General features: G+C 31.7%; 1 protein-coding gene across 3 annotated transcripts; it reads left to right on the forward strand.

The window, feature by feature from the left end:
- The first annotated feature begins 18,610 nt into the window (after positions 1-18,610).
- LOC105777225 (probable polyamine transporter At1g31830) lies at positions 18,611-22,092 on the forward strand. 3 transcript variants are annotated; one of them, XM_052622074.1, is made up of 4 exons: positions 18,611-18,747; positions 19,152-19,294; positions 19,404-19,536; positions 20,284-22,092. In XM_052622074.1, the coding sequence occupies exons 3-4, from the start codon at positions 19,534-19,536 to the stop codon at positions 21,721-21,723; spliced, it is 1,443 nt and encodes a 480-aa protein (XP_052478034.1). In that variant the 5' UTR covers positions 18,611-18,747; positions 19,152-19,294; positions 19,404-19,533; the 3' UTR covers positions 21,724-22,092. The 3 variants fall into 3 exon arrangements, with proteins under 3 accessions (XP_052478034.1, XP_012455815.1, XP_012455813.2); XM_012600361.2 differs by having other exon boundaries at positions 19,404-19,438; XM_012600359.2 differs by lacking the exons at positions 18,611-18,747; positions 19,404-19,536 and having other exon boundaries at positions 18,813-19,294.
- The last annotated feature ends 1,062 nt before the right edge of the window (positions 22,093-23,154 follow it).

The raw sequence follows: 23,154 nt of genomic DNA on the forward strand, positions 1-23,154 counted from the left end.
GTAAATGTAAACGAAACTTAAACCCAAGTATTATAAATGATATACACGTTTTGTTACCTTAATGTTATCGATAGCTTGGTTCTTGTTACTCTCGGGCACTTTATGCCATGACTCGAAGTTAATTGGCAACATATTTGCATTCCGTGCTAGAATACCCATGTATCCTGCTAAAAGGCGAGCTTCTGATCCAACAGGCTGACCAAAGCTATTACTGGATACTTGGATACGCTCGACTGGATCTATATCGTATAAATCCCTCAGTAGCGTACGTCCGCGAACTCTCCGCATCCCACCAGTTTCAGCTGGAAAATAAAAGTATTGTAATATAAGAAATTAATAAAATAAAATAAATAATAAGTCAACACACATGTAAATTAAATGTTAAATTACTTTGAGCTTCTATAGGTTCCTCAGGTGTAACCGGAACATTCGAAGATCCAATAGCAGTCTGTTGTTCAGTGCTGTTTGTTTCCACCGAGTTTGGAGTACCTTGAACAATGCGGTGCGCTCGCACGGGTCTTCTAGGCATTTTATCTGCAATACAAATAAATTGTTGAAAACTTAATATACAATTACAATAATAATAATATGTTTAAAATAGTTGAAATATATAATAAGACCAATATTATGATATGGTATTACATATAATTAAATAATCGTAAAAGCTTACTATATTATAATCCATAAATATCTTCGTCCGTATCCTGGCGGACCCATTGACTGTGTTTACTAGTACTAGGGATGTTTTCGTTTAAGTTTTGTTCTGGAAATGGCAAAGTTTGTGTTCTGTCGTCAATGCCATCTCTACTTCCACTGCCCATGTCAAACAAGTCCCTAGGGATGTTACGGAGTACAACGTACCAACCCTCATCAATTGGATCTTTTGAGTAAAAAATTTGTTTGACTTGAGAAGAAAATACGTACGACTCATCAATCAATTGTTGTCCTGTATGAATCAATCGAGTGAAGTTCACCATTGTGAAACCAAATTGATCTTGCTTAATTCCACGACCAGTATTAACATCGGCCCAATCACCTCGAAATAAGACAACTTTCCATTTTCCGTAGTAATCCAACTCAATTATATCAGTAAGAAGTCCGAAATATTCTACATTTCCCTCGACAGGATTGTTGTCCCTAGCACTAGCATAACTAGGAACGACTGCAAACCATGACTGTGCATATTAAATGCATCCCGCAACATACCTTCCATGTCATCCCCTCCAACGGACTAATGGTAAGATCTACCAGGATAAGAAACATCCATTGTTGACGAGGAAGTACTAGGCGGGCATTCTCCATGGAAAAACCATTTTTATAACCCCGAACAAACCCATCAACAATTAAATGCTCGTATACAACTTCACGATAATGCCAGTTTATGTTGACACACTTGTTACAGGGGTAAAGAATCATGTTCTCTTGGCTTGCATATTGAAATGCAAAATTCAGAAAAGTCTGTACTCCATTTCGATATTCGTTGCTTACCCTTGATAAATTCATCCAAGACCGGTCCATTTCTTAATTCTTGGAAGTCTAATTTTCAGCAGATATTACAAGGGTAAGTTTTTCACTTATAAGTATTATTTCACTATGTAAGTTAAGATATGATATATATTTATGTATTATGTCGTATTATGTAAGTTATATAACCCGTTAACAGTACCTTAAAATGGTATATGTTAATATTAGGCATGCTCTACACAACTAGACTAAACAACACTCAATAAAAATAAATACAAGATATTTATTTTCCTTGGTAGTTATTGCGGAGAACATGGGTTTTTATTTTGTTTTTCTTAACAATATTTAAGAAAATCATTATTTTTAGATTTGTATCTAATTAGACCTCAATTTAAATAAAAAAACAAAAATATTAGATATAAACTAAATATTAGAAATTAATTTGATACGATATGCAAAGATAGAGACATATAAGTTAATACTTTTTAACCTTTATAAATATATTACCTAAGTAAATAGATAAAATAATAACATATTTTAAGCTTAAATTTAATGTTTGAAATTGTTGATGAATTAAATTAAAAATATAATTGTAATTTACTCAAATAATCTTTAAATTTATTTGGTGTTTAAAATTAAGAATTTAGTCCCTCTGAGCGAGATCATTTATTTATTATTTTCTTAAACTTGCTTTCCCATTTTATTAAATTAATTTTTATAATTCAATTAATTATATCTATTATAAATTGTTTCCATATTGCGTTAAAAACTAGCATAATTAATAAAATAATTAGGCAAGAACACGTGACATTTAACGGTAAAAATAAATAGAAATATAATACAAAAAAATTAGTTTACTCTTTATAGAAATTAATTTATTTATTCTTTTAATAAGTATAAAATATAATTCGACTCTTAGTATAAAATATAATTCGACCATGATTGTTATATATATAAGCATCAAATAACATAACCAAGAATATTCAGATATTTTCCTCTTTTGTGCCAAAACTGGAAATGACAATAAGAATGCAAGCAGGCGAAAATGATGTCATAGCAATTAAAATAATGTCATAACAATTCATATTAATGTATCAATAATAATGTCCATTGCATTTATCTTTCTTCACCGGAATCTTTTTCGAAATTTTAATTTTCAAACCCTACCTTACATTATAGCAAAATGCTAGAAATAATGTCCATTGCATTTATCTTTCTTCACGGAATCTTTTTCTAGCATCGGTAGAGGTTAGCGACTAAATAAGAATCTTCTTATTATTTTGATTAAAAGTAATAAACTAATTAGAACATACTAATATGACAAAATGCATAATAAATTTTTGCTAAATATTTTATGTTTAATTTGGTTGGGATTTTATTGATTATAAAATGTTACCAAAATATTTAATCTACGTGACTAAAATTGTTTCAAACTCTCAAATTTTAATATATACACACACTAAAATTGTTTCAAGAAATTTGTTTGCAACTTTGGGTATTACTCAATTGATTTTTATCTATAATCAAAGCCTTCTATGAAAAGCATAAGAGTTCAAGGTTTTCTTAATATACTGATCATTCAAATTTTACAGATGAAATTGGGTAGAAAAAGAACATTTACTATAAATAGATTTTTTTTCTCGAATAAATGGATTTAATCTCAAACATAAGATAAAAAGGGTGTGAAAAGTGAACTAATTTTTAAGGTCGAGTTTGGAGTTAATTTAAACTGTTAATATTATTTTCTTGCCCCTTAATAACAAACAATTTGATGCAAAATTACAAATGGGACAAGAAACCAACGAACTAACATAATTTTTTTATATAAACAAGTGACTGCTATTCACTCATAAAGATAAAGGACGTGAGGAAAATGAAATTGTAGCATTATGCCATGCCATGATGCAACATTTAATCACACAACACAATAAACATCACTTAAGTTTCTTAGCAATATGGTGGTAAAAATATATTAGCACAGAACACACGTCAATGCTTTTCAACTTAATCTTGTATTAGCACAGAAGGAATCATCAAGAAATTGTACCTAATTCACATACCTGCTAAACGATGCAGAAAACAGAAAAGGAAGCAATGAAATGGAATTGAATGAAACCCTAAACACAAACCCTATAAAATCAGTTCCTAACCAATGAAACCATTCAGAAAATAAATAAACATTCGAAGCATTACATTACCTTCAAAACGATGAACAAAAATTGAAGAGGAAGACCGAAAACCCTATAAACAGAGTATATTTTTTTTAATGTCAGTTTCTCAGCACAATAACAGGGAAGGAAATATAAAATTAACAAATTGGGGAAAACCCAATGTATACGGAGGCAGAATGGGGAAAGCAAACCTTGAACACTTATTCCCCCGACCACCAATTCCGACGATGCTCCTCGACGTTCTCCGTCAACTGTCTGTGTCTACGGAATGTACAAGCCCGATTTTTATCAGTTTTGCAAGAAATTGAAACACCCAAACAAGGAAATTTGAAAGAGATACAGAATTGATTTTCAGAAATGGGAGAAAGCAAAAACAGTAAATGGAGTTAGGGATTTCAGAACTTAGGGATTTTAGAAGAGGATAAATGAAATTGGCGCTGGGAGAGGGGGTATACCCCGAAATCTGATCTCTCACTAAACGACGCCGTTTCAATTAAATATATTTGCGGCGTTTTTCATAGAAACGCCACTAATAATTCAGTTGTTATAATATATTTTTTATTTTTATTTATAATTATTATTTTTAATAAGTTTCTTACTTAATACTTTTTTTAATTGATAAAATTTATAAAAAAATTTTAATTTTATATAGTATGATTAATTTAAACATTAACAACATTAAAATTTATAAATATTAATCTCAATACCCTAAAATACAAAACTTTCATTTGCGGCGTTTTTACAAAAAAACGCCCCTAATACCAATAAACAATATAAAACGAAGAGGTTTGTTTTACGTTTTTGCGTTTTTGCAATAAACGCCACAAATCTTGTTCTATAAGCGGCGTTTTACGTATAAGCGCTAATTTTTCAATTTATTTTATTTGTCTTTATTTATAAGTTTAATGATTTTAATAGATTTTTTATAATTGTTATGACATTATTTTAAATTGATACATTAATATGCATTTATAAAATTATTTCAATTTTATGCATTATATATAATATATAACATATATGCGTAGATATATATCGTGGCATATATTATATATATAACCCTGTCACTTATAATCCTATATATTAGTGACATAATAAGAAGTAAAAAGAAGAAAGAATTTAAAATTTTTTTTTTGCTTTTGTACCCTAAAACCCGAAGCTATTAATCCCTTATAACCCGTAAACATTAAAATTAAAGGCTAAACCCTAGCTAACTCGTATTCTTCATGCAAATCCGAACGCAAAAACCAAGCATTGTAACATTCAAATCAATAAGGGTGAACCATAAACCATAAACATCAAGCCGTAAAACAGTAAATTTGATCATTACATCTTATAAGCCGTAAACCTCGCATTAAAACTAACATGCAAACTCAAACCCTAAACCCCATTCCTCAAGCCGTAAACCTAAACCCAAAACCCTAAACATAAAATTATAATCCTAAATTAATAAACATTATGTATCGAACCCTAAAACCCCAAATCGTATGCAACAAAACTTAAATATTAATCTCAATACCCTAAAATACATAACTTTCATTTGCGGCGTTTTTTTAAAAATGCCGCTCATACCAATAAACAGTATAAAACCGAAGTCATTTCGGTTACAAATCTTGTTCTATAGAGGCGTTTTCTGTATAAACGCCGCTAATTTTTCAATTTATTTTATTTGTGTTTATTTATAAGTCTAATGATTTTTAGTAGATTTTTTATTTTGATAATTGTTATGACATTATTTTAAATTGATACATTAATATGAATTTATAAAATTATTTCAATTTTATGCAGTATGTATAATATATAACATATATGCATAGATATATATCGTGGCATATTATATACATATATATATATAACCATGTCTCTTATAATCCTATATACTAGTGACATAATAAGAAGTAAAAAGCAGAAAGAAATTTTTATTTTTGCTTTTGTACCCTAAAACCCGAAGCTATTAATCCCTATAACCCGTAAGCATTAAAATTAAAGGCTAAACTCTAGCTAACTCATATTCTTCATGCAAATCCGAACACAAAAACCAAGCATTGTAACATTCAAATCAATAAGGGTAAACCATAAACCATAAACATCAAGCCGTAAAACAATAAATTTGATCATTAATATATCTTATAAGCCGTAAACCTCGCATTAAAACTAACATGTAAACTCAAACCCTAAACCCCATTCCTCAAGCCGTAAACCTAAACCCAAAACCCTAAACATAAAATTGTAATCCTAAATTAATAAACATTATGTATTGAACCCTAAACCCCCAAACTGTATACAACAAAACTTAAATATTAATCCCAAAACCCTAAAATACATAACTTTCATTTGCGGCGTTTTTACAAAAAACGCCTAATACCAATAAACAGTATAAAAATGAAGTCGTTTGTTACACATTTTTATGCGTTTTTTTGCACTAAAGCATACAAATCTTGTTCTATAGCGTTTTTTACGTATAAGCGCCGCTAATTTTTAATTTATTTTATTTGTCTTTATTTATAAGTTTAATGATTTTAGTAAATTTTTATTTTGATAATTGTTATGACCTTATTTTAAATTGATACATTAATATGAATTTATAAAATTATTTCAATTTTATGCAATATGTATAATTTAAATATAACCAACATTATAATTTATAACATCTTGAAATTATTCAAATTAATATAATGTATAACAATTTTAATTTAGATCCCAATATATGCTCTATTTTTAAGCTAACAAACAAATGTAAATGCGTAACTAACACAATATTAATATATATATATGTTTCATAATATATAACTTATAATATAATAATATAATTCAAACATTAATTGAGAATATATAAAAGAATGAAATAATATTTTAGATTTTCTAATTAGCGGCGTTTTTACACAAACGCTGCTATAGACCGAAGAATTACCGGCGCTGTTACACAAATGCCGCTATAGACCGGAACATTAGCGGCGATTCTCCATAAACGCCGCTTTAGAGCGGAGCATCAGCGGCGGTTTATAAAAAACGCCGCTATAGATCGGATTATTTGCGGCGCATAAAAAAAACGCCGCTAAAGATAAGACCATTAGCGGCGCATACACAAAAACGCGGCTAAAATACCGGTACTTTATCAACGCTTAACGCCAAATGCTGCTGAAGAACGGAGTATTAGCGACGCTTGGGCAAAACCGCCGCTAATGTTCCCAAATATATGAAAACGGCGTCGTTCTGTGTTACTCTATTGCGGCGCTTTTTGTAAAACGCCGCTAATGCTTGGTTTTAGCGGCGTTTTTTTTATGTAACGCCGCTAATGCTCGATACTTTGCGGCGTTTTTCGTAAAATGCCGCTAATGCTCGATTGTTAGTGGCGTTTTTTGTCCAAACGCCGCTAAAAGCGCCGCTATATCCCTATTTTGGTGTAGTGAGAGTAACTATAATTGATTTTAGGTTTTATTCACCGTTTGGCTCTTGAACTATCTCATTTATTTATATTGGTACTTAATTTTTTTTGTTTGTTTTATTTTGGTACCTAAACTATAATTCTATTACACTTTTTGGCCTCTGCTAGTGTTAACAGAAAACAACCAATTAGAACATGCTACGTGTCCTCGTTGACCGCTGATTTGGACTATGATAAGGTCGTTGATCACATTGATTGTGTGTTGACTAGATCAAAAAATTGTAAAAATATTTAAATTATTAAAAATATTTAAAATTGTAAAAAATAAATATCGTAAATAATTATTAAATATTGTTAAAATATTTTAAAATTGTAAAAATTATTTAGAATTTTTAAAATTATTAAAATTAGAAAAAATATTAAAAACTTTCAAATAATTATTAAAAATTGTAGTAATTATTAAAATTTTAAAAATTTATTTAAAATTGTGAATCGGTGGCATTTAATTGACAATTTCACAATTTTAAATAATTTTACAATTTTTAATTAAATCATATGTTATTATTATTTTCAACACCGCAAATTTGAAAACAATAATGCCAAAAGATCAAGAAAGGAAAGTAGATGAAATCATAAAAAATCACCTTGTATTCTTTTGAAAATTGTAGCGAAAATGAAGAAGAAAAAGAATTTGACTTGTTACTTATTTACAATTTTTTAATATTTTGTTATGATTTTTAATATTTTCAAAAAAAATTAAATGATGTTTCATTATTTTAATATTTTTTATAATTTTTTGGTTTGGTCAACATGGTCAATGTTCACATCATCGTCCACATCAACAGTGAATAGGACATTGGCATGTTTTGATTGGTTGCTATTTTCTTTAACACCATTAATGGCATGGTAACGGAAAGTTGAGACACATATAGCATAAAAAAAGTTACCAACGTAAAAAATAGGTGTAATTCAGAAGCTTTAATTTTAATGTAATATATCACTTTTCGAAAGGAGAAATTATTATAAGAAAAAGAAAGACATAAAAACCTATATTAGATTTATGAGACACGTGAGTAAATAAATAATGGGCCCATCTGGTAGATATGAGCCTAAGTGAGATGGAAAATGAATTCCATGAATTAAATGCTCCCCAACGTGACCGATCCACACTATGCTTATCTTTTCCACCTTGAACATGGGGATGTTCCACTCCAAATTTTAATCATAAAATTATTGTGATAGGATATTTGTTTCAACAATGATAAGATATTAGCTCCCAGCCGCCCAGAACAAATTTTTAGAGACAACTGGATAAATTTTTAATTTTTTATAATCTATATTTTTATAATTTTAAAAGGGTCAAAGTGTAATTTTATCTTTACTAATTTAAAATTTTTAAAAAAGTTCAAGGGCTTAAATAGTAATTTTACATTTTAGGGGGGCTGGGCCCCTGCCTGCCCCTAGATTCGCCACTGCTCCAACAATCAATCGTCTGGTAGATATACGTTATTGTCAACTACATTAATGATACTCATACATATATCATTCAAACAAAAACATTTCACTCCGAAAAATATGAATATTATATATATAATAAAAATAATTACATGTTATTTACATATATATGATATACATATAATAACATGTAATTATTTTTATTATATATTATTATAATAGATTAGTTCAAATTAAAAGTGATTTAATTTGGTTAAGATTTATTAAGCTTTAATTATTAAATAAATTATGAGTCAAATATGTGTAGATAATCTAATAACTAAGTTCTAATTAATGATGAGTTGATTAGAAATTAAGGTTAATGTGCAAAAGTTATAGATTAGGGTTATAGTCCCTAAATTACATACAAAGTAACTTTTAAATATCCCATCTTTAGAAAAGAGAATAAATTTTCTCTTAATTTCTTGTATGCTAATTTAGAAGATCAAAACCGTAAAATCTGAAAAATATCAAGGAATTGATGGATTTAGGTATGATTCCACATCTAGTTTTTTTCATGATTTATTCTTGATGATAGATACTAATTTATTAAATTTTTGAATCAAGTTTTTTAAAGAATTCTAATAAGTAGTATCGAGTCTCGTCATGTCGAATAATTGGGAATTGATTAAATTTTTTTGAAGTGATTGATTCATGAAATTTCATAAGTTTAATATTTCGGATATATATTGATCTTTGGGGTTTAATATTTCGGAAATTTCATAAGTTTTGTTTAGATGTTGATTATTCTTAGATTTATATTAAAAATTTTAGGGTTTGAAAGATTTGTGTGATGTTGAAAAAGAAAGACGATTGAAATTCTTTCATTGTTGTATGATTGGACCGAAGATGCTTTATTTGTCATATTCTATTGAATTCAACCGTGTCCATGTTTCTGTTCGGCGACTGTAATTTTTTTCTTTTGTTTGAGTTGCATCCACTGCTATCTTTGTTCCTCATAGGTATTGCAGAACATTACGTTTTTTGTTTCGGGTCATTTATGTGCTTATTATCTCAATACTCTATTTGGTCCAATTTTTTACATACGAGTTCATTAAATAATGGTGTAAAACGTGTCTTAATCTCTACTTTTTTCTATTGTCAAGTTTCTTAGTTGAGCGTATGACATTGTTGTGTAAAAACTTACCAAGGAAAGGGAAAAGCATTCTTGCCTCGTTTAAGTGGTGGTTTATATAATAATTAAAAAAGAAAAGAAAGAAAGTTGATAGTATAAAAGTTGTCGTGCGTGCTTAATTCATATTATATGTTTCGATTATATATACATATATAATATAAACATGTTTTGATAGTTCAATGTATGACATGCGTTTCTATATTAAACTCTATTAGTTGAGTGTATGGTTTATGAATTTCGATAGTTGAAATATGATGTATGGTGTTTTGGAAAATTATATAAATATATATATATAGACGATTATTTTTAATTTGATTGAAAGATGAAATTAAGAGAAATATTTTGAAAGAAACAACTTCTAATTTTGATTTTGAATTTTAATTAAGGATGTCTAATATTTTAAATAGATTAGTTGAAACAAAAACATTACCAAAGTGACCTCTTTTACATAGAATAGTTTGTTTAAAATATCAAGATGATTATAAGTTTTTTATATTCATGCGTTTATTAATTGACCTAAAGGTAAGTTAATATTTGGCATAATTTCAACGACATTTATGATCATAAACGTGTAACAATCATAAGATACTTTATGTGAGAAATAAGTTAGTCCAAGGATTGATTCATTGTTTGATATAATTTATTGTCAATATTTGATTGCTACTTAATATTACTGTCAAAAGACTTGATATTAATGTTATGTTTGGTATCTTGAGATGGGATTGCCACTATCTTGAATTTATTGTTTACTTATTAATATTGATGTAAGCTTGTTTTTTATTTATTTATTTCAATATTCAACTAGTTCATCTTCTGCTGCCATAATATCTGCTAACATCAATTCTATACCCATGTTTAATGGGACTAGTTTCAAGGAATGGAGAAGACACTTACTTATAGCGCTTAGCTGTATTGACATAAATCTTACACTAAGGGAAGAACAACTCGCACCTCTCGCTGTGGAAAGCACCCTGATGTTAAAAGGGATTTTGAGAGGTGGGATCGTTCAAATCGCATGAGTCTAATGACCATGAAGTACAACATTCCATAAGCCTTTAGGGGCACAGAATCTGAAGAGATTACTCAGGCCAAGTGTTTCATTTACGAAATTGAGAAACATTTTGCTAGAAATGATAAGATTGAGATAACATCACTTGACTTTTTTGATGTCTATGAAGTATAGGAAATGTGAGGGAGTACAATATGGAGATGTTCCATATTGCTTCAAGACTTAAGGCACTTAAGATCAAAATTTCTGAGGAATTGCTTCTTTTTATGGTTTTGGTATCGCTTCATGTACCGTTTAATCAATTTAAAATTAGTTACAACTGTCAAAAGGAGAAATGGACTCTAAATGAGCTCATTTCTCATTGTGTGCAAGAGGAAGAAAGGTTGAAGTGTGATAAGTCTGAAAGTGCTCATTTGACCAATGCCTCAAAAGACAAGGGCAAGAAAAGAAAATATCAGAATAAAGCCGCTAAGGGTCTAGCTCAAAACAAACAATAGCAGGTTACAAAGAGTTGTTTCTTTTGTAACAAGTCTAGACTCATGAAGAAAGAATGTGCCAAATATCATGCCTGGTGTGCAAAGGAAGGTATAATTCTTACTTTAGTATGTTTTGAGGTTAATTTAGCTTCAGTACCTAGAAACACTTGGTGGATAGGTTCTAGTGCTACTACTCACATAAGTGTTTCTATTCAGGGTTGCTTGAGCTACCGAAAGCCAAATGATGATGAACAACACATCTTCGTGGGCGATAGAAAATTGATGGAAATGGAAGCAATTGGGCATTTTAGGTTGTTATTAGGAACTGGTTTTTATTTGGATTTAAAAGACACTTTTATTGTACCATCTTTTAGATGGAATTTAATTTTTGTTTCTTTGTTGGAAAAATTTAGATTTTATTGTTTATTTGGAAAGAATTAGTTTACTTTGTCTTTAAATTCGAATGTTGTTGGAAATGGTCATTTAAATGCTTTTGACAACCTTTATTTGCTAGAAACAATTGCATCCTCTAATGAAACCTAGCATGTGGAATCACATGCTATTAAACACAAATTAAATAAGGAAAATTCGACATCATTATGGCATAAGCCCTTAGGTCATATCTCAAAAGGTAGAGTTGAACACCTTATGTTTGGTGGTATTTTAGAGTCTCTTGACTTCACAGACTTTGATGTATGCGTCGATTGTATTAAGGGAAAATAGACCAAAACCAAGAGATTGGGTGCCAACAGATCTTCAAATTTCTTAGAATTAATTCATACTGATATTTGTGGGTCATTCCCTACAACATCCTGGAATGGTCAATAATATTTCATAATATTTATGGATGATTACTCACGTTAGGTGTGCTTATATCTCATTCATGAGAAATCTCAGTCTCTGGAAGTGTTCAAAGCTTATAAAGCTAAAGTTGAGAATCAGGTCAACAAAATGATTAAGAATGTCAGATCTGATCGTGGTGGTGGGTACTACGGTAGATATGATGGCTTAAGTAAACGTCTAAGACCATTTGCGAAGTTCCTAGAGGAATGCAGTATTGTCCCACAGTACACCATGCTAGGATCACCCAGTATGAATGGTATAGCTGAAATACGAAATAGGACTCTTAAGTATATGGGACAAGAATTAAACACAACTTACATTTTGAATAGAGCACCCACTAAAGCAACTGCAAAAACATCTTATGAACTTTGGACAGGTTAAAAACTTAGTCTAAAGCACTTTCACATTTGGGGATGTTCAAATAAGGCAAGGTCTTATAGGCCACATGAAAAAAATATTGGACTCCAAAATAGTGAGAAGCTACTTTACTGGTTATTCTGAGTGATCTATGGGCTATAAGTTTTATGATCCCACAATTAAGAATATTTTTTAGACAAGAACTGCAACATTTTTTAAGATATTGAGTTTGGAGGGGGAAATAAGGTTGGAGACATTACTTCTGAGGAGGAATTGGATTCTAAATTAGTTCCTACTATCACTTTTGACGATGTTTAGGTTCTCATACCTATCATTGATCAAGAAGTGAATTCAGAACCTCAACAAGACAATGTTGAACAACTTCCTATTCAAGATGAGGTAATTCTCCCAGAAGAACAAACATAACAAACTCAACAACAAGCGCCATTAAGGAGTTCCACGAGAGAAAGGAGAAATGATATTCTAAACGATTATGTTGTATTTGTCCAAGAACATGAGGATAACAATGAAATGATGGAAGATGATCCAATCAACTTTTTTCAGGCTATGAAAAGTTCTAATTTTCAAAAACGGATTGATGCAATGAAAGAAGAGTATAAGTTTATGTAGGACAATAAAGTTTGGGAACTTGTCCCATTACTTAAAGGTGCAAAACCAATTGGTTGTAAATGGATATTTAAAACCAAGAAAGATGTAAATGGTAATGTGGAGAGGTATAAGGCACGTCTTGTAGCTAAAGGATATACTCAGAAAGAAGACATTGGTTTTACAAAGACTTTCTCTCCAGTTTTATTAAAAGAATTTTGGGATAATCATGACACTTGTTACTCATTTTGATCTTGAGTTATATTAGATGGATATTAAGATTGCGTTTCTCAATAGCGATATTGAAGACACAATTTATATGGTGCAACCAGAAAATTAAGTTGAAAGACCTAAAGAATATGGTTTCTAAATTGACAAAATCCATTTATGGGCTCAGACAAGCTTCCCATCGATGGTACCATAAGTTTCATCATGTAATTATCTCATTCAGTTTTGAGATGAATATTGTTGATGATTGAATGTATCACAAATTTAGTGGGAGTAAGTATATATTTCTGGTTCTATATGTTGATGATATTTTGCTTATCGTTAATGATATAGGCTTATTACACCGTTAATGATATAGGCTTATTACATGAAACTAAGAGGTTTTTATCTAAGCATTTTGAGATGAAAGATCTTGGGACTCCTATTTTGTTTTAGGAATTGAGATACATCGAGACCGATCTCTGGATATTTTTGGATTGTCACAAAAAAAGTATACCGTTAAAGTAATCAAAAGGTTTGGAACGTAAAGTTGTTAACCAGGTGACACTTCTATCGCTAAAGGAGATAAATTTAATGTTACTCAAAACCTTAAAAGTAACCTTGAAATTCAAGAAATGCAATAGATTCCCTATGCATCAACTGTTAGGAGTCTAATGTATGCTCAAGTATGTACGTGTTCGGATATTGTGTACGTTATTAAGATGTTAGACAAATATTTAAGCAACATTGGTATGAACCATTGGATAGCAGCCAAGAGGGTTATGAGGTATCTCCAAAAAATAAAAGATTACATGTTCATTTATAAGAGATCAGATCATTTAGAGGTCATAGGGTATTCTAATTTTGATTTCATTGGGTACCAAGATAGCAGGAAATCTACATTAAGCTATATTTACCTATTAGTTGGAGGAGTTATATCCTAGAAAAGTGTCAATCAGACACTTGAAGCTTCTTCCACTATGGCAGCAGAGTTTGTAGCATACTATGAGGCATTAAACCATGGAATATGGTTGCTAAACTTTGTCACTGTGCTGAACATTTTGAAAAATGTAGAAAGACCACTCAAAATATTTTGTGACAATAAGTCAGTGGTGTTGTATTCTAACAATAACAAGAGTTCATCAAAGTCAAAGCATATTGATGTAAAATTCCTAGTTGTGAAAGAAAGAGTGCAAAATGGAAAAATATCTATAGAGCACATTGGGATAAACTCCATGATGGCAGATCCACTCACAAAAGGTTTACCACTCAAGGTCTTCCATGAGCACATTGCTCATATGAGTGTTACATTATTTGAGGACATCATGGTTTAGTGGGAGCCTATATTTTATTTGTTTTATTATTTTCATACATTTATATATTTGATTATTTTTGATCATAAATAAAATATTTAGTTTATTCATTTTGTTTGATACTAACCTCACTTAAGTTTAAGGAGGACCAGTTGGAAATAGGTATGTTTGGTTCACATTGCATGTAATTTCCATGCTACACATCCATGCTTGATCTATGTAATTTGGTTATGTTAATATATGTGATCAGGGGTGGATTTAGTTACGATATATACGTCTTGGTTTTATGTTAACATAATTAATGGACGAGATTGTTCGGAATTCTTTTTTGGATATGATGGTAAAATTTTGAGCTCATAAGGTTATATAATGACATGTAATTATAGGGTAATTAATATATATGGTCCAAGTGATGATTGTTAGAAAATATGGGCATTACATATATAATAAAGGTAATTACATGCTATTATTTATTATCAATCGTTAGCCCAAATTAAAAGTGATCTAATTTGGTTAAGGTTTACTAGGCTTTAATTATTAAATAAAGTATGGGTCAAATATGTGTAGATACTTTAGTAACTAATTTCTAATTAATGGTGGGTTATAGTCTCCAAATTACACACAATGTAACTTTTCTAATATCCAATCTTTACAAAAGAGAGAAAATTTTCTCTGAATTTCTTGTGTGTTAATTTGGAAGATCAAAATCGTAAGATCCGAAAAATATCAAAGAATCGATGAATTCAGTATGCTTCCGCATCTAGTTTTTATTCATGATTTATTCTTGATAGTTTTACATAATAGATTCAAATTTATTAAATTTTTGTATCAAGTTTTTTTTACGGTTCTAACACGGAAAACCATGTGTGGAAGAAGTAAAGGTGGAAGGATTGTAGAGAAAAAAAGAGTTGAAAGGGAGAGAGATTGGGAAGCCAAATGGATCACCTTATTATGGGGTTTGAAAAGTTATAAAAAGTTGACTTTCATAAGCCACGTGTCCTTTTTTTACAGTTCTTTAACTTGAATTGTTGCACCATTATCTACTCACTCCTATTATCCGTGATAAGGTCTATAAAACCACAAAAAAAAAAACAAAATAAGCATATAACCATTCATGTCATTAGAAAAGTAAGCAAACATTACATACCCCTTGAGGACTTAACAACTATTGTATCGTACTCGCCCGAAGTAAATCTGATAGTAGGGGAAGAAATAGGCTTATCCAAGTCTGGCCTCAACATGGGTACCATGCGTGGAGTCCTGTGAGGGATTTGTCATCTATCATCTGGGAGCCCTGCATAATTTGGAATGAAATTCCAATGCTCTAAACTTAAACTTCGAAGATATTTGGCTACAACATCCATCGAGTCATAAAGCCAAGAATGCTCACAATGCTTTCAACGCCTAATATCTTTTATTCCATCTATCAAATTTGGAGGGGTATATCTTATCGCCCTTTTGTTGCGAAGACAATAACGGAACACCCCACGAAGGGAGATGTCCTGAGGAATGAATAAGAAACCATTATGATTGAGGAGATCGTGAATACCTCCCCCTTCACGAATGTCCTTCAACTTGGGACGGTGGAGATAGTGGGAGGGCACAAGCCTTCTCTATTCAATAGAGAACCTAAATGACTCTCCTAACTTCAACTCCACAAAGATATACTTTTTAGGATCTAGTTTCAACTTCACAATTCCTCCACCATAAATAAGTTTCTTTGTTTCCTCCTTTTGGACCACAAAGTACAACCCCTAACGATTTTCTTTATCTTAAAGGGTATACATGTATTGAAATAACGCCACGTTGGGCCATATACCCCTTATCCCGCATTTGATTATGAATCTAATTATTAGTCGCCACGAGCTTTCCACTATCTGTTCGGGTGTTGAACAGTAAGAATTTAACAAATCCATAACAAACTGATGATGTGGCAAATAAAACCCTACCTCCAATAAGTATAGCGACAGGAAAAATCCCGGCCTTGCCCCACCATATTGTGGCCAAATACAGAGCTCAAGAAATGCTTCCCTTTTGGAATATTAAACTCGTACTTGGGATGCTTGGGATGCCTTGCAAGGAGATCCCTGCACCTTAACACCCTTTGCATTTCCTGTTCTGTTTTATTACAATGACATTCATCGATTGCCAACGGTTCAGAGAAAGCCTTCAAATGTTCAGGGATTTTCCCCTTTTCTCACTAATTGTCGAAGTTCTTCTTGGATTGTTCACTACCGCTCTATTAGTCGTCATCTCCCTACTGTTGATAATAGAATACCTACCTCTGCGCCTTTGTGATGAAAACATACCAATTCTTCCATGTCTTTTCTTAACTATAACCATTTTCCTGCAAAATTGTGAAAACGACGACGAAATAAAGAAAATCTCTATTTGCAACTACAAAGAAGGAACCCTAAGCAACACAAAAGCATAAACTAAAAAAACAACAAAACTAGTTTTAGAGAAGTTAAGAACCCAAATTTATAGATTTTTTAATACGCCTTCTTAAACGCACCGTTTTGGGAACAAAAAACCTAAACAAATAGCATCTGGCCACTTGTACAGTGTCAGATGCTCCTCATCATGGCCATTCTTCCCCAAAACTTCGCATTTATGCTTGTCCTTTTTGAAGGAATCTAGTGTTCCTTTATCTTCTTTGGTGGGACAAACCTTAATCAAAATTCAAATTATGTTTCACGAAAGACTACTTTATAATCTTTCATTTGACTAGGGGGAAGGGTTATTGTGATACCTTGCCACCACTCGGACATGTGTCAGCACAAGTCACATTGTTGACCTTCGCATTGATTCCTATTGAAGTAGCATTTTAGCAGGTCACCTACTCTCAGTACCTCTTGACAAAACCACCCATTCTACCTATAAGGAGTCACCCACCTGTATTTAAGTGTGAACACACTTCTAAGACAATAAGGAGCCCATTTAGGCATGACAACCTCGTACTAATAAAGTCTTATGATACACACCTATGATTATCTCTTACGCATTTAGTGAGACTAAATGTATATCTTGCCAAGTCATACTAATGAACAATGAACCTATCCTATAATGATGAAAAAAGAAATAATCTTTTAACACTCTAAAGTTACTTTGGGCAATAGTCTTCTTGATAAGTTTGCCTTTTTTCCCCTGTTTCAGCTCGCGGTCTTTTTAGGTGAACCGACCTTTATTGCACCACAATGATCTCCTTTTTGCTCCTCTTTATCTTCCTTATTTGTTGTACGTTGTATCAATAATTTTACATCATAAAAAAAAAATAAAACAGTAGTTCGAATACTCATGAATTATTAACTTTTAAACCAAAGAATTGGTTTTTCGATTTTTTAGGCCTAGTTATGGATTACTTTTAGTATATTGGCAATGAAAATTTTGAAACTCTACAATCACAAGTGAAATTAGGATCTTGCTATGCGTCTTTTAAATTGTATTAAAAAAAATAATTTTGAAAATGATAAAATTTCAACCCGTTCGTAAAAAAAAAAAAAAAAACTAAATAATTACCTTTTAATAAAAAGAATGTGACCGAATATTGAAATTTAAAATTGTTTGCGTAAAAACTAATGCATGCCACATGGATAACAAATCGACAAAGGTGGAGTGAAAATAGTGGAGATCTGCAAAAATGCCAGGGAAGATGCTACCTAAACTTGTTTGGAATGTGACCGACAAAACTCTAGTTTTTCAATTTATTACATTTCTCTTCTTTCAGTATACATCTTTTAAAAACGTCTCAAACTTATTTCCTTTTTTCAAATAAGTCCTTATACTATTATATGTAAATAAATTTTTATTTCAACTGAAACTTTTGATTCTTCACATATAAATTTAAAAAAAGATAATGTTTAATGACTTTTGTTTTTAATTTTAACACTTTCAACATAAATTTTAAAATTTACACAGAAAACTACCTATTTTCTTTTTATCACATTTTACTTAATTTTCACAGTGGACTGAGAATTGAGATGTGGTATTAACAATTTGATCAGTATTTTTTAATTGAGTTAACAATTGAAAACAAGAAGGACATTTTAGTCAAAATTCTGAAATAAGAGGACCAAAAAGTAAAACTTCCCCAAAATGAAAAAAAAAGTAAAAACAGTAAAGCTGACAAATTAACTTGGACGTCAAACTTTTTCCACCGTTTAATAAAGTGGCCACTGAGTCTGAGTGCAACACTTTTCCGGCTACCCACAACTTGCCTCCCACTCTTTCCTTTAATCGAATTCATTTCCTCCCAAACCTAACCCAAATTCACGGCGTTGCTCTGCTCAGGTATTCTTATTATTATAATAATTCTTTGGTATTTTTGTCTCCAATTTTTTAAGCTGGGTTTTTCCCCCTTTATAGTTTATTAGTTTATGTTTTGTTCACACGGCTAGTGTGGTAGACATTGTCTTCTTCCTCAAATTATTGCCATCCAAAACTCTTTACGTCTCCTTCAGTCCCCGTTCATTTTACTTTTCCTATTTTGACCAAAATGTTAGATAAAGAAACCACTTTTTGAAACTATGCCAACCCTTTATAAATTAATGCAAGTATAATAGAAAAAATGATATCTTTTTCCTCATACCACTTTTCTTCACTTTGGAATCTGTAGTAGATCAAGTTGCCGACTGTTTGTTTGTTTACTACTTGTTTTGATTCTGACTGAATTTGATCTGATGTTGGTATGGTAGAAGTAGTTAGTGAAGTTTCCGGTGACCCACAAACTTCGGGTCAACCAGCTGCTGGCTGTATAAGTCCACAGAATCAGCCTGTTTCAGTATCACAGATACAGACTACCGTTGATACGAAACATCCGAGTTCCGAGGTGGATGAGGTGATCTGCCTGCCTTTGCGCTTTCCGGTTTCCGGCTGTTTTATGTCTTTGTTGTTATGTTATTTTCTTTTTGATGGCTTAAAAGTTGCTATTTGCTATTTGCTATAAGGTGATAGTAAGCATCTGAGTTCCGAAGAGGATGAGGTAATCGACCTGCCCCTGTGCTGCCTGGTTTAGGGTGTTTATCAGATCTCCGGTTGTTGTTCAGCTTTTATGTTTTTTTCTTGCTTGCTTACATCATGGTAATTTCTTTTTGATTTGCTATAAAGTGATGATAAGCAATAGAAGGCGACTTATGATAATTGGTTCTAATGAGTGAATGGCTAAAATTTAATGGTTCTCTTACATTATATATAAAGAGTAAAATCATTCATTTGTTCATCTAAGAAAACAGAAATTTTAGTTGTTATTCTTCACATGTTTTCTTAGAAGATTAAGTTCCATCCAAGTGACAGCGAAGAAGTAAAACTAAGATCCTTAGGTGCTCGCCTGCTAGAAGAGGTGCATTAGAAGCTGACCTCTCTTTCTCTTTTTATAAATCGTTTCTTTGTAGAGATACATAGTTTTCTCTTAGTCTACCATCTCTTATTATCAATTTCAAGTCGCGAGGAAAGTTATATATGCTTTTGTTTAAATTGAAACACTGTGTTCTGCGTTTTAAACAATGAGTTTCTGGGTTAGAAGTATCTCAGCACATGGTTTATGTTGATAGTTTAACAAGGTTGCAGCTGATCCATCTCTAATCGAGCTGCTTTTGTAATATTGCAATACACGGCTGAGCTTTGGCTATTGTGAAACATTTTATTTTTGGGTATTTTCATCTGCTTTCGGAATGCTTGAGAACTAATTATTTTACTTTCACCATTTTGATGGATTTGCATGAGGCATATATATTTTAGTAGTTCTTTGAAGTTTTGCTCTTTGTGCTTTTGAAACAAGGGATAAAGAAACCAAATTGTTGTTTTGCTGAGAACTTGATTCCCTTGCAGAAGTTGAGACACACACCAAACACGAGAGCTTCTTCCGCAATGGGGCAGCATGACAGTGCTGAATATGTTACTATTGGTGAAGTGCCAACTCCCCCGGCAGATAACTTCAAGAAAGTCTCAGTTTTACCACTTATTTTCCTGATCTTCTATGAGGTTTCTGGAGGTCCATTCGGGGTGGAGGACAGTGTCCAAGCTGCTGGACCATTTCTTGCTCTTCTCGGTTTTTTGGTGTTTCCATTCATCTGGAGCATTCCGGAAGCATTAATTACTGCTGAGATGGGCACTATGTTTCCTGAAAATGGTGGTTATGTTGTTTGGGTTGCATCTGCATTAGGTCCCTATTGGGGGTTTCAGCAAGGCTGGATGAAATGGCTGAGTGGGGTCATTGATAATGCTTTATATCCTGTTTTGTTTCTTGACTATTTAAAGTCTGCAATCCCTGCATTAGGAGGTGGCTGGCCAAGAATCTTTGCCGTGCTAGCTTTGACGTTAGTGCTCACATACATGAACTATAGGGGTTTAACAATTGTAGGATGGGTTGCTGTTCTTCTCGGGGTTTTCTCGATCCTTCCTTTTGTGGTCATGGGGTTTGTGTCGATTCCAAAATTAAAGCCTTCAAGATGGCTTGTGGTAAACATGCATCATGTGGATTGGAATTTATATTTGAACACGCTCTTTTGGAATCTAAACTATTGGGATTCTATAAGTACTTTAGCTGGAGAGGTAGAGAACCCAAAGAAAACTCTCCCAAAAGCATTGTTTTACGCTTTGATCTTAGTGGTTATTGGGTATTTCTTTCCGCTTTTAGTTGGCACGGGGGCTCTTCCCCTTGATCGTGAGCTGTGGACTGATGGTTATTTCTCGGACATAGCTAAATTGCTGGGTGGAGTTTGGTTGAGATGGTGGATCCAAGCAGCTGCAGCGATGTCAAATATGGGGATGTTTGTGGCTGAGATGAGTAGCGACTCTTTCCAACTTTTGGGAATGGCTGAGCGTGGGATGCTGCCCGAGTTCTTTAGCAAGAGGTCTCGCTATGGAACTCCTCTAATCGGGATCTTATTTTCGGCTTCAGGCGTTTTATTGTTGTCATGGTTGAGCTTTCAAGAGATTGTAGCTGCAGAGAACTTCTTGTACTGTTTCGGGATGATTTTGGAGTTCATAGCATTCATACGTTTAAGGATGAAATATCCAGCTGCATCACGACCTTACAAAATACCCGTTGGAACAGTTGGGTCGATTCTTATGTGCATTCCTCCAACCATATTGATTTGTGTTGTCTTAGCTATTTCTTCACTCAAAGTTGCAGTGATTAGCCTTGTCGCCGTTGTAATTGGGCTTGTAATGCAGCCTGGTCTCAAGTACGTTGAGAAAAGAAGATGGCTCAAGTTCTCTACTAGCGCAAACCTTCCCGACCTACACAACGATTCCTCATTAAGATGACATATCGTGATCAAAACTCAAAGGTAAAGTTCTTGGTCAATTCGCGAGCCCATATACTCCATTGAAAGGTGTTTTAGTTGCATGGGGGCAACAACTATTTACCATCTTCGCATTTAGAGTGATGGTAGATGGAAGAATTAGAAGGAAACACCAAATTGTTGCATATCTCAAGTCTTTTCAACTATGATTGGTTTCCTTGTTAACTTTAAGCCAGACCTAGTTTATGCAAAAGCCTAAACAAGCATGTTTTTATTGCTGAATTTGATATTGTCAGAATTGGACCGATTGAATCGGAGATCAGCTGTCACTGTTTCGAACCAATCAAAAATTTTATTTTATTTGAAAATGAAATTATTTATTTTGCATTAATTCAACCGCTACTTTTATGTTAAAGATTTGTGAGGCTCTCAATTGAGATTTGCAAATTTAAAATTTTAGTTTTTATATTTTATTTTTCTTCCTTCTGTTGCAATTATAAAAGGGAAATAATTATTGTGTCCCTTAATAATTACAATATTTAAATTTAGTCTTTTCTCTAAAAATATATATAATTTGAAAAATGAAGAAGAAAAATCTATTATTTTTCATATTGTCAATAGAAACCTTTTTTTAAAGTTAAATATTTTTCAAATTTCCAAGAATTTTAAAAATTTCCACTATTTTTATATTTTATAATTGAATTTAATAAAATATTTTTGATATATAACTCATTTGATTTAAATTTAAAAATACTTATTTAAATATGATTTAATGTGAACAGTACAAACACGAGAGACTTCACAATTATTGGGTCTATTTTCAGACTTTACAAGTAGAGTTAGGGGATTGATAAGTGTCTTATAAGAGTATAGTAAAATATTAAAAAAGAAGAAGACACGTATCAATTTTTTAAAGCTGCTTGTGAAATAAAAAAATACACTGCCAAATTCCAACATGTGATTAGAGAAGCGAGCTAAAACATGTCCTAGTAATACTGATGAACTTGTTATTATTGATTTTCTTTTGTTTCATGTTATGAAGTTTCTACCGAATAAATTAAGTAAAACTCATGTAAGGACGAACAGACTTAAAGACTACTGAATGCTTTCCTTTTATATATAAAAAATAACATAGTTTTAAAATTTTGCAACTTCTTTTTTCTTAAATATTTTTAATATATTTTTTGAATTTTAAAAATAATTTTAACTTTTAATATTTATTTTTCTGACAATCAAACCTTATCAACCTATATAGTTTTGACAATCCAAAACATAAAAAGAAAAAAATAAATAAATATTAAGGCATTGAATATGAAAGGGTAGGTAGTCGAGTATACACTTGTCCATGAGTTGAGTTACTTGGTGGTCCGAAGGTCTGCCTGAAAAATGAAAGGTTTTGGGTTAAAACATAGGCTTGAAAAATGAGATTGGGCAAAAAAAACCCGTTTAGAAA

Source organism: Gossypium raimondii, chromosome 10 (genome assembly GCF_025698545.1).
Source record: "Gossypium raimondii isolate GPD5lz chromosome 10, ASM2569854v1, whole genome shotgun sequence".
Lineage (NCBI taxonomy): Eukaryota > Viridiplantae > Streptophyta > Magnoliopsida > Malvales > Malvaceae > Gossypium > Gossypium raimondii.

What these genes read in the sequence shown, in the direction of transcription:
- LOC105777225 (XM_012600359.2), top strand. Translation starts at nt 19,145, where the DNA reads ATGGTAGAAGTAGTTAGTGAAGTTTCCGGTGACCCACAAACTTCGGGT. An exon ending in CGAGTTCCGAGGTGGATGAG is followed by an intron (nt 19,295 to 20,283) that starts GTGATCTGCCTG and finishes ATTCCCTTGCAG; the next exon opens with AAGTTGAGACACACACCAAA.